The 13169-nt window shown below is 39.1% G+C and overlaps 1 protein-coding gene across 1 annotated transcript; it reads right to left on the reverse strand.

Moving 5' to 3' along the window:
- Positions 1-561: 561 nt before the first annotated feature.
- TSTD3 (thiosulfate sulfurtransferase like domain containing 3) lies at positions 562-7597 on the reverse strand. The gene is made up of 4 exons (XM_063125462.1): positions 7420-7597; positions 3789-3962; positions 3360-3519; positions 562-1021 (listed from the first exon to the last, which is right to left on the reverse strand). Exons 1-4 carry the CDS (start codon positions 7595-7597, stop codon positions 958-960), a joined length of 576 nt encoding a protein of 191 aa, XP_062981532.1. The 3' UTR covers positions 562-957.
- Between the last annotated feature and the right edge of the window lie 5572 nt (positions 7598-13169).

Below are 13169 nucleotides of genomic sequence, written 5' to 3' on the forward strand. Positions count from 1 at the left end.
TTAAAAATCAATGGAAGATGTCTAATTAGAAGTTCATTGCATCTTTATTTAATGTTAGCTTATAGGGAATAGTAACTCTGGATTGTGGATGTAGCATGTTACATTTGTGGCCCACTAACCCCTGCTTGGAGAAAAGCATATCCCTACACAAATTTCCACAAACATTTCGTGTCAAACTACAAAAAACTCTAAGCAAGGCAAAGAAGATTTGGGATGTTAATCCAGCTGTAAACAACTTCTCAAGGGCTGAAACACTGGCTAAACATTTGATCTTCATTTCACGTCAATTAAAGTTGTTTGAGGCAATATATTTTCCTTGCTGACTTATCTAATTACTAGTTTTAGAATACAAAAAAATCATTTGAGATCATGACTAAAGAGATCCCACACAAAATTCAGTTCCAATGGGTTGGATATAGACTTTCTACACCTAAGGATTATGCCAGGCAAATGGAGGGATTGTCCCTGCCTGCTCCCAGGATCCCCTGTGTGTCATCTGCATGCACAAGAATGATCCCTGGAAAAGAGGCAGGTGTAGAAACGGCCTTAGTCAATGTTAGAGTAGACTCAAGGTAGCCATGATTAACTTAAGTCTCATTGATTTCAATGGTTCCAATTTAAGATTGACAAAATCTGATTCCAACCTAATATATTTAAAGGCAAAATCCATTCCACTGTTAAGAGAAACAAAGAATTACTATGGTTAAACTAGCAGAATGATCCACTGCAAACTTCTTAAGTTAAAGAACTTTATTTAAGAGGGAATTTTTCAAACTTTCAGGATCTTTGAAAAAGATTTCCATAATGTTGAAAAGTCAGAATAAATACTGGAAACAAGCATAAATTATTTCTTGCTGTCTTAAGACATAAAAAAGTTCTCAATGTGCATAGAACATTAAGATAAGGGATGCTAGGCATTGCCCTGTACAGTTTCAGGATGCTGAATAATCCCAGAAGTCATTTTCCCCCTGAAGATTCATACTTTGCCCATTCTTCGAAGCCACCACCATAATGCTGAGCTCTGAAAGCACATAAGTCAACTTCTGTAACTTTTCTTATTGTATAATGTATTTTATAGTTTATTTTTGTTATCTCACTACAGCACACTGGTAAGATCAAGGGGAGATTCAGATTTGGCCTGGAGCCACTCAGTGAGCTCATAATTGTGCAGTGATGTTAACCTTTCACATCCAAAGGCAAATTCTTATCTGCTGTGCTGGTGCAGCAATTATCTTTTAAATGAGGGGACAAAGGATCTTTCACAATGTCCACAAACAGCATGAACCACAAAATCCTAAGCCAATATCTTATTTTTCAAAGCAGATGCACTACTGTTGACTTAAAATGTTTTTGATATCAAGCAAAAAGCATCTAAAACTCAAACCAAACTAGTTCAAAATCATATTGCACTACTTCAACCTTTCTGGGCTGCAGACAAATGCTAGTAAAGTAGAAAATTTTAAATTCTGATTTCTGTTGCCTAACAACAGCTTAAGATAAAGACTGAAGGTTTCAATAAAAAAATCTGTGTAGATTGTAGAAAAAGTGACAGTGTAGCATAATGCATTGCCTTGTGTCCTTCAATTGCAACTGAGGTTTGTTTCAAAGAGAAAAGATATAAAATGTCAGCTGGCAATTTCATTTTATTTCCCCTCAAGGAAGATCTAATATATTTACCAGTGTCACACCCAACTGAAGAAAGCATACCTATTTTGGGAAGTGTAAAGTACTGGAAATTCAAGTATTTACTGACTTTTACACAATGTTGTCTTCACTAAAAATCCAAAGTTTGTCTTGCCTAAACATTGTGAGTCTATTAATTGGGTTGTATCCAATGTTACTACTACTCAGAGTGGACCTATTGAACATGGATACAACACATTGTCCTGAATCAGTTGTTTACCAGTCAATATTCTTTCTCCTAGAAAAGTGGAGATATTTTCAAGTATTAGAGGAAAGGCTTTGTTCATAACTAGTAGCTTGATACCATTTTGTTTTTCTAATAATTTCCCATTTAATAAGGGCAGTACAACTATAGATAGTGAGGATACCCATCAGTTGAGTTTACCATGGGGGCATGACAGATTCCACTAAAGTTCAATGGGGCTCACCCAAATAGGCATGAACAGAACTGCAGCTTTAAGTTCTGAACTTGGCTGGACTGGTTTCTTGACTATTTGTAGTGCAATTACAGTAAATGCATGAATTGCATTACTCAATTTTTGCATGAATGGCTTAATTCTGACATTCTCTAAACCATGAATATAAACATTGTGAATGAGCCTTAGGTTTATACTTCTTCTACTCCTTGCTTATACACGCAAGTGAGGACAACATTTCTAATGTACCAGCATTTCTAATGTACTATTTCACCCAAAGGAAGCAAATTATTTGCTTTGGATAATCATCTGAATTGAGCCAATCAAAACAACTCTTTACAGGAAAATCAGATGCCAAACTTTCTGATGGATAGTATATTACCACGAAGGACTTATGCCCCTTGAAGGCAGTACTGAGGAAAGCAGCAAAGCCCACATTATTCAACTTTATTCAATTAAACAGTTACTCATGAAGAACTACAGTTACTTTGTGTTGCATTTCTATGTCATTCCTATACGGCTGACCAACCCAAAATCGCTTGTCTAGGCAAGATTACTTAGGATTCCCTTAAGATACCCTTTTCACCTCTTGTTTTCAGAGCAGACCATTCAGGTGATTTGCTATCAGCCTACATGCACAAGAATGTTCATTTTTGTTCTGATAGCTTCCCTCAAATGAAATACCTGTGGCATTCCAAAGTACAATTAAACCAGTTAAACAACTAGTAAAAGAAAGAAAGAAATTGCACTTGTTTGACCGGCCCTGCTACAGCTATGGTGAATTGCATAATAATTAGTTCAGCTGCTTTCAACTGTAATCACGAAAGATTCAGGGATGGTGTAAAATGTTGAATGGTTGGTGACAAGAGTTCCAGCTCACTTCATTTGTGTGAGGCCTAGATCTTCAGAAACAAGACTTCAGACTCTTCTAACTTAACTCAGAAACAAAGATGAGGTCTATGGAGCAAAAGCTGATGGGTAAAATCCAGTGTAAGTCTTACTTAGAGTAGACCCATTCAAATAAACAGGACTTAAGTTAGTCATTTCAATGGGTCTATTCTAAGCACACGCATTTTGAATTTCACCCACTGATTAGCTGCACTTCAAGAGTAGACTATCAAAGGATGTACTATATGTTCTCTTCATTGACTACCATCTCTGCTTTAAGTCTACCCTAAAACAATTTTTATATGCTACTTCTGTTCTTTTTACCAAGAAAATTGATCTGTGTTATAGTCCTCCCAATGGTGTTATACTCACCTGTGGAAACCCAGAGACTTTGCAGCAGCCAGAGCTTGGCTGCTTCTCACGCCTCCCAGACAGGAAAAGACTAAATGGTCTGATTTAGAAGGCATATCTTGATTGTATCTTTCTTTAAAATGTTCTGGGTCCATCTGTAAAGCCTCCACAACCTCACGCACTGCAAAAAAAATCAAGATCCACTACTGATTGAGTTTGTTTGCTCTGTGACAAAACATCATGAAATAAGATAAAGTATCACACGTAATTAAATCCAGTATCTCATGTAATCAAATCCAGTATCATAAAGTATCATAATATATAATCAAATTGTGAGTGAATCATATGCATCTCCTGTTACATATGACTTGACCTTTGTGAAAGCATTGAACCAGCTACCCTTCTGTTTCCCCCTTTCCCTGCTCAGGACCAGCAGGTGTTGTAACTTACATGGAATGCTGATGGATCCAGGGATTTTCCCATATTCTTGAATTTCCCGTTTCTCTCTAACATCAATAAGCAAAATGGCCTTTGATTCCAGCAAGTCCTTGAATTCTTTGTAAGCAATATTAAGATCTTCAGAACTGCAAAAGTGGCAAATGATCACTCTTTCGGGGTTTAGATCTGTAATGGCGGGGGAAAAACCACCACAATAAGCAGTACTGCAAATTCTAATTTGGTAATTGAGACACCAGTTTACTCTAGTGATTCCATTACTACATTTCCCAGTTAAAAGCCAATTTAGAAAAGCATTAAAAGGGGTAAACAAAATCCCGACTTCCCTAATTACAGTTTTACATATTTCTTTTCTCTCCCTAAGAGAAGGACCATTGTACAGGCATCTTAAGGTGCTTCGAGATGGAGGGGTCCTAGCGCGAACAAGAAGACATTGTGCAGCTAATCCATCTTTTCTTCCATACCAGATTTTCCAAGGGAAAGAGAAAAAAACAGAATGAGCCAGGATGTTGGCATGATAACAGTTTCTGCTGGAAGCACCCATTGGGGAAATTTATGTGATCACTTTGCAGGTCACCAGGTGAAGATTAAATAATCTTGGTGTCTTCTGGACACCTCCTACTCTCATTTGTTTCTCAGGCCCCTTTACAAAAAAGAAGTCACTTTGTTTTTAGGGCTGTGTGTTTTATATAGTCCTAGGGACTAAATTCATTGGTAATCTATTCACGTGAATGTTGCACGTGGGCTTTGCCATACAGAAGTGCCCACAATATTTTGCAGTGAGGAAAAGCCATTTCCCACCCAGAATTAGTGCTCAAATGGAGTGGCAGAAATAAGCTGGTCTGGTTTAATCATCCCACTTTTTTTTGTTCCACTTTGAAAGCATCCCACTTTTAAAACTTTTACTTCAAGCATTGCCCACTTGAGAGGGCATTAGAGCAGAGACAGAAGATCCAGTAAGGCTACACTTCTACACACACTTACTTGAGAGTCACTGAACTCTATGGATTGTATCCAGTGCTGGCTATCCATCAGTGGAACAGAAACCTTCTCCCCCTACTGCCCTGCATGTGTTCCAAATTTATTTTAGAGGGTCCTCTAGCCCTCTGGAGCAGACTTGGGACATAGGCAGGGGGCTGCATGAGGAGGAGAGCATGAAGGCGTAAGTGGATGTTGGCTCACAGCATTGGATTTAACCAATGGGACACTTCTGTGAATAAGGTGTTTTTGGTCTCAAATATTTCAGCACTGGGATGTAAAAATGTCTGCATTTCACCATGGTGATGGTCCAGATGAAACAAACTTATTTACACACGTCTCCATCCACAGTAGTGCTTGCCTTCTTGCTTCCTCAGACTTCTCTCTTGACTAGCAAGCAGACCTCAGCACAGAAATGGTAATGAACAACGTTCCCCTGTATCTCCTTTCCCCTGCACATTCAGACAGCACGAAGTAGTGAGACTTCTGTCCCTACCATTAATGCACTTACTACATGCACACAGAAACACATTCCTGCTAATGAACTCAATGGGTCTCTTCAGAAGGGGGGGATTGTGTTTCCTTACCATCGCTTTCTCCCTGGTTCTCTTCTGCATTTGAAATGAGCACAATTACACAGAGAAGAGAGCAATGATCAAGTGGCCTGTACATTTCAATAGGACAGAACCCTCTAGTGGGCATTTTATAGCACAACCTCAGAAGAGTCTGGTTTTCTGAGGTTTATTTTGTGACGGTAAAACTGAGAAAATGAGCAGGAGACACACAAGAGGCTGACTGCGTCATCAAAAGGATCCTCGAACATCCATGAGTAGCCAGTAACGAGTGCGCTATAAATTGCTCATTTAAAGCTCAATGTATCCCATTTTTAAGGTCATCAGATGGAGGTGCTGGTAGACAAGGCTTTTATTGTGTAATCACTCTGCCTCATTCACAGAACAGGGCCCCAGACAAAGTCATTTTCCATTTTAATCTTTCTGTGCTTTCCCATGGCTTTGTTACTACAACAACCAAAAACCAGTCAAGAAGGAAAAGATGGAATAATTGCACAATGCTTTTAGATTTGTTGCACTATGAACCCTTCATCTAGAAGAACTCTGGGTGTCTTCGTCTATAGTAGTTACATACAAGCAATAATTTCAACAAGTGCAGCTTTGTCTTAATCCTAGTGCCTGATCCAGCCAGGAACCACATTAAACGGTTTCGAAGGTATCAAAGTGACTCAAATCCACTTGTGTGAAATAATGTTGTAGTTTATTGATAGAAAATGGATGCAGTTAATAAAAGAAAAGAAAAGCTTACACACTCCCCTCAATTGGTGTTGCATGGGCATCATCTCAGGGCTGTTTCCTGAGCAGTTGATGCGCCTCTCACTCTCAGATAAGAACCAGTAGCAGGCCGATCTTATAGGGCTTGTCTCACTGAGTTTCAGACTGACTGTCACAAGATACGCACACACTTCCCTTCCTTTACCAAGGTAGAGAATGGGAGGTGGGTTAAGTTCTTGGCAGGAAAGAAAGTTTCTCCCAGCAAAGAAAGGAGCGTTTCTTATCGGTGAGAACATCAAGCAAAGCAGACACTGTGCATTATCTAACTTTTGTTAGTAGCCAGAAGCACTGACCTTCACTATGCAGTTGTATGAACCAATTCTAACTCCATAATAGTTGCCAACTGGCCTACCAAATAAGGATACATATGCTACTAGAGACTGTGTATGTTTATCCCTGCTTTTCTTATAACTTAAATATATACATGAACCCTATTTTCCTTTGTACCTGATGCTCATATTCATTTCAAACATGCCTCTTACTGAGTGTGCACTAGCTTAACTCTGGAATGGCCAGATCTACACCAAGCAGGATATGACACTTTGAAAACGGTTTGAAAACTGTATATGGCGTGTGTCTTGGGCCCCAACAGTTGTCACTACTGTTAAAAGCCATTTTAAAGCAGTAGATCCTGTTCAAGCCTCACTAGTCCCATCAACAGATCATTAGTGCTGCTGACGTTGCTATAACACTCAGGTATGTTCTCATCATTTCCCTGCCAATTTAGAAATAATTGAAATAAATCACTGATCTGCCACTTCTTAACATGTCCATATATACAACATTCTTTATACCTTTCTTCAGGTGTGACATTCATTTTTATTCCACTTTTACAGGTGAAGAACTGAGGCTGAAAGATAGCACAGCAACTTCGCCCAAGCCACAGACACACCTTGGAATTTGGACCTAGATCTAGTATGCTGGTCTCTAGAGACTAGAATAGTTCTTAATCCTAAACACATCACCAAGATATGCCCCTCTTATCAACTGCTATTAAGTAATTGGGTTAGGGGGCACAGTGTGAATGGTCAAGGGGCACCTAATGCTGCAGAATTGCTGAAGTTAAGAAAGAAGGGATCTGATCCGTCCACTGGGAGCTTCCTTTACGAACATAAAATAAATGGCATTAAAAATAAAAATTAGTGTAAGATCAGAGTGTAACGAAACAAAATAATTTCGCCATGATTTCAGAGGATGCTGCAGCTTGCGTACAGCGACCGAGAGAGTAGGGAAACTCCCCCCTCCAAACACGCCCACCACGGACCCGTCGTATCTCTCCCCACCCACCTCGGGGCACTTACAGCCTGAACTGCAGAGAGGACCATCGCCTACCGCCAACTCCGGTCTCAGAAGGAAGCTCTTCCGGCGGGTCCAGGCCAACTGGCTCGCCCCTCGCCCGCCGCCGTTCGCCCGCAGTGATGTCCGCTGTGTAAGTAAAACAAAGGCTGTCCGGCCCAGCCGCGCAAAACCACCCCACATCTTTCCTACCAGTGCGCGCAGGCATCTGCCGGCTGGAAGCTATCTCCTCCCAGTCTTGCTGGGCTTCCCGACCAATAGTAGGCCGCGTTACTTGCCTGTCTTCTTCGGCTCGGCTTTCGCATCAGTGACGAATTAAACAATAGCAGCCCAATCCTATGCACATTGATTTAAAATGTCAGTAGGGTTTACACCTCCTTACTAAGGCAACAGTCCTAGACATTCACCTTTTCCAACCTGGGGCCTGCCAGATGTTTTGGACTACAACTCCCATCACCCAGGCCATGCTGATGGCTGTTCTGCTGTAAACATCTGTAGGACACCAGGTTGGAGAAGGCTGCTACAGACACTTACCTGAGAGCAAGTCCTATTGAGCTCCATGGGACTTACTTCCCAATAGACATTTATTATTGCATTTATACCCCGCCTTTCCCCCCCCCCTCCAATGAACCCAAGGCGGTGTACATCCTCCTCCTCTCCATTTTATCCTCACAACAACCCTGTGAGGTAGGTTGGGCTGAGAGTCTGCAACTGGCCCAAACTCACCTCCATGGCCGAGTGGAGACCAGAACCTGGATCTCCCGACTCCAGTCCAACAGCCCAGCCACTACACTACACATGCATAGAACAGCATTGTAAGCATGCCTAAGATTGGAGCTCAGATACTTAAAGTCATCAAATAGAAATCTAGTTGAAGTGTTAGTAATCCAATTACAGATTTTTAACCCTTAAAAACCAACCTAGTGATTAAGTGCAGGCTAGCAGTCATATTAACTTGGCAGCAAAGATGTTTGTGTGTGTGAAAAACGTTTCTGTATAAGAAATAATGTACCATATGCATATAGACAGCTAGGCTTGTGATGATTGTACATGAATGTACTTTGCAAAAAATAGCCCTGAGAAAAGTCTATGTTGAAATGTACTTGTAGGCAATAGTCATACATGACCACAGACACAGGTTGCACATTATTTCTGATACTTATACATTTTCCATGTAGGAAAAATGTGTCTACGCAAGTGCTCAGACCCTGAACACAAGACTGCTCTACTTGTCACAGATGTATTTTAATAGTTATGGAGAAAAACAGAAATGTGTTTTATCATGGCAGTGCTACAGAAATGAGAAAAACTGTATCTGCCAAAATTCCTTCTTCTGAATACAACAGTTACACCGAACAGTCATGCTAGTCTAGGAGTTACAACTCAAATCACTCTGAGAAACGCTACTTTAATATTTAACTCACCTGATTAAAAAAGGAATGGTTTTTTTGCTGCACTGTTGACAAAGGCTGCACTCTACTTGGAAATAAGTTCTATTGAACTCAATGGAACTTACTTTTGAATAGCTGTGCTGGCAATGTTTGGTCCGTCCCCCCACAACCCATGTTCTGTTAATGATGCCCTCGGATGCTCCTTAGAGCGCCCTCTTTTTCCTTTCTGCATCTTTACAAATCTCTCTGTTAACCTTTTTCCTTTTCTCTGTAATATTTGTTTTCTCATTCCTCCTTATAAAACCTACTCTTTTCCTGTACTCTCCTCTCTGTTACACCTGCTTTTTTCTTACCTATTCAGGTACCTATTTTTCTTATCTATTACAGGTATCTCTGCTGCCCTATTTCTCAGTTACTTTCTCTTTTTCTCTCTGCACCAGTACAGGTCTCTCTGCACCTCATATCTGTTAGCTATGTGTGTTTTTTGCTTGCCCAAACAGTACCTAAATCAGTTTTAAAATATAGTCAAATAACAATAACCCCCCAACACAATAACCCCCCAACTCTTATCTACTTTGCTTCCCCCAAAATAGATTTCACTGCACCTGTTATCCCTTTTTATGAGTACCCATGACACACTCTATTCTATCTGCATTTAAACATATCTCTGCAATCCCAGTTCTATTACCTTTTTTCTTTCTCCACTAGGAAATCTTTCTGCAACCCAATTTTCCGTTCTCCCCATTTATCTTCCTCCAGTGTCTTTCTTTTCTCTGTTTCTGTAATCGAATCCTTATCTCCTCCTCTTCCTCCTTCCTGAAATCAGTAGCAACAGCACACAAGTCTTTCACTCTTCCAGCAATTCATAGCAATGAAGGAATCTCAAAAATACTGGCTGTAACAATAGACTAGAAAAATGGGTTCCAACTCTACCATTTGCCTTGGAATTCAGAGATGCAATGATTCGCCTATTCTTCATCACCACTTTTGATGGGTAAGGGTGGCCTTAGAAAGATGTTCCCATAAAAATGTTGGAAAAGGCATTCCAAACAATGGGTGTTGAATACCTCCAAAAGAGTGCATAGACACTGAAGAAGTTGCAATTGTACAGGCCTGTGCTAGTATTTTTTGTTTTCTGGTTTTCAAGGTCTAAATGGTACAGAAGATACAGGCATGCCTGCCTTAACTCTTATAGTACAATTCTATTTATTTAGAAGAAAGTCACATTGATTTCAGTGAGGTTCACTCCCAGGTAAGTGGGTATAGGATTGCAGCTTTAATTGCTCCCCTGGAATTGTTTGTAATTTGAATTATACCAGCAGGCCTATGTGTAGCTCAATTGAATGTATAGTGAATGCACTCTTACTTCTTTCTCCTGTAAGACAGGAAACTTCTCTGTACATTAAAGCTCAAGAAAAAGTTCTGCATAATTTGAAAGATTACTCTCTACACAGATCAAACACTAGTTGTTCCAAAGAAAGATGCTGAGACATCTCATAAGAGTTGGCATCTTTTATCACTTTAATATGTCTGACTCAAGGTTTTCATTTATTTAATATTGGATGATGCGAAAAGTTGAGGATGAGTGTGTCTATAGTCCATTGTGCTACTCCTAGGAAATAAACTGCTTAAATTAAAAATAAACCTAGAGCATTTGAATGTAATTTCTATTTTTTAAAAACATTTGTTCTTATCTCAATCTGTTGGTTTTTAAGTGTTGCTGTGTTGTTGTTGTTTAAAATATACTAACAAGTGTAAGAGTTTTTAGTGTTTTTGTGTTTATAGTGTTTAAAAAATACTAGTGTCTAGTGTTGACAGTGATGTTTTAAAAAATAATAAATGTATTAATAATACAAGAGTGCAAAATAAGAAGCCCTGCTGTAGTGTTCCTGCAGCTGCAATCCTGTGCACAGTTAGACTTTTTCTATCCCATGGAATACAATGAGATTCAAGCTGCCTAACTGGGAGATCTTCTTAAATTAATTAAACTAACTGCTGATCAGAGGACCACTGCTTCATATGGAGACCAACTTTATTTTAAACTTCTTGTATGATCCCATGAGGCTGTTGACCGTTTTATGTTTTGATAAAATTCCTCTATCATATGGTTCTTATCTAAATGATTGTGTGTGTGTTTGTGTACACGTTATATGTACTTGTATATTCAATGTATGCTATAGCTATCTTGTACTTGTATACTTTCTCAATAATTATTTTTTAAAAAGAAAAACAAGTGTAAGATTCTATATTTACCCTTCGGCTAGTCTTGAGGAGCAAAGATCACTCATATACTTGGGCCTTCCACATGGCAAACCTTGTGCTACCAGCTGAGACTACAGACTGGTGATTCACCCTGTAGCATTATGACGAAATTCCTTACACAGAAATGTTTCAAATTGTATTGATCTAATGGGAAGATATATTTTCACAAAGGACTGAGGCTTAGTCATTCATATGCAGTCCTGACTACCAGCAAGTTTACTACCAAATAGTCACAACTGCCATTTTTCAAAGTGCTTTTCCATCTATAATAGAAGAAATTAATATTTTTTCAAATAAACGTTTCACAATATTTTGAAAGGCCTTTAACAGCCAACCCAGTAGCATATGGTGGCTTTGCATTTCCACATGCAAGACCTATCACTGGTACAAACCAGTCATGTCATATGATAGCTAGCTACAGTATGGCACTTCATAAACTGTTATCTGAGCTCTAGCTGAAGAAACAGAAGGTAACATATTTAGAGGTTAAGGCAAACATTGAGAATTAAGAGTCTTGTGCTGGAATTGCCAGTGCCTTGCTCCAGAATAGTCCCAGCAAGTACAACGCTAAATTGTGGTCTACTCTCTAGATGTCTTTTGTCCATCTAGAGAGGCAGGCTTTTGCCTGATGTTTGTTTTGTTTAAAGTTTGTTTTATCTATGGTCTCTGCTTCTGTATTTGTTTATTGAATGTATAATTTTATATGGTATTATTTGAGCTGCTCTGAGTGGCACTAGGAGGGTGGGATGTATAACACAGAGAGACGGACACACATAAGTTTAGGATTATGATCCATTTAAGAGCTCCCCTGTTCCTCTACCAGCCTTCTTGGTTGCTGCATTCATCAGGAGATACCCTCTTGGTGATATCCAAGATTTGAGAGGTTTGGTCCATTACAGCTCTGAATGTATAGAACCCTCTGGAATTCCCTACCACTAAAAATTAGGCATGTGCCAGCCTTTCTCGGTTTTCAGCAAATAATAATAATAATAATAATAATAATTGTTACCCGCCTCTCCCTCTGGATTGAGGCAGGGTACAACAGAAATGCAAATGCAATAAAATACATATAACTGATGTATTATATAAAATACATATAAATGATAAAGTACATTTAATTGATTAAAAACATACCTTTTCCAATATGCATTCCCAGGAATGTAGTCTTGTCTTCTATACACCGCTTAGATTTTTTTTTAAATATAAATAATTAATAAATACCATTAAATAATCAATCATAAATAATCAGTCATCTGAAGACAGCTCTACCACAAGCTTTATTAATTTGCTTGAAGCTTCCAGACCAACGGTTGCTGTGAACTGGGCTCCATTGTGATCCATTGAAATCAATGTAGCATATTTTTTAGACAATTAGTTTGATCCATGCAGAGACTTCTTGCACATACAGTAGCTCCTATACACATGGGTAGATCCCACGTGTGCAAATCTTCCCATTCAGATCAATGAAATAAAAGGAACATCTCCATGCATTTATTTATTTGTATCAGTGCACAGAAAGAAATGTGCTAGTGGCTCTGAAATTTAGTGGGCGGGGGATACTATCTCTTTTTGATATTGTTTAACCCAGCTCTTGAAAATTTTTGATCAAACATATTGGGCCTGTTCAGACAACATGCTAAGCATGGTTAGGCTGCTAACCCTTTTGCAGCAAATTGTTAGTGAGCGTGTTTAAACCGTGGTTATCTAGCCACTATGGTTAGGAATGGTTCACATGACACACTAAGCCGTAACATTTAGCTCAAAATGCTTAACCACCATGGCTTAGCGTGTCATCTGAACAGGGTGATTGTCTTTCACTCAAAAAGATGCATTCTGAAGAAACACATTAGTGGCTTTCTCCTTGGCTTGAATTAAAACAAGGTTAAAACATCTCTCTAAATGGGAAAGTGTGACAAATTTAAGCTGGCATACAAACTGGTTCACTAGTTGCTGGCTGCTTGCCTGTCCATATGGCATCCTTTTTCTACACGTAATTTCAAAATGACCTTTTTATGACAGCTTCATTTAAAAAAAAGGGGGGGAAATCTAGTGATGCAATATTCCCTCAATATAAAATTATATTATAAATGTTGTTAGACAAA

Source organism: Elgaria multicarinata, chromosome 4 (genome assembly GCF_023053635.1).
Source record: "Elgaria multicarinata webbii isolate HBS135686 ecotype San Diego chromosome 4, rElgMul1.1.pri, whole genome shotgun sequence".
NCBI lineage: Eukaryota > Metazoa > Chordata > Lepidosauria > Squamata > Anguidae > Elgaria > Elgaria multicarinata.

Bases quoted from the DNA above. Each gene is read 5' to 3' on its own strand.
- TSTD3 (XM_063125462.1), bottom strand. From the start codon at position 7,597: ATGTGGGGTGGTTTTGCGCGGCTGGGCCGGACAGCCTTTGTTTTACTT. The intron at 3,963-7,419 runs GTAAGTGCCCCG...CCGCCATTACAG, and splicing joins TCCTCTCTGCAGTTCAGGCT to ATCTAAACCCCGAAAGAGTG. The intron at 1,022-3,359 runs GTGAGTATAACA...ATGTGCTTTCAG, and splicing joins AAGTCTCTGGGTTTCCACAG to AGCTCAGCATTATGGTGGTG.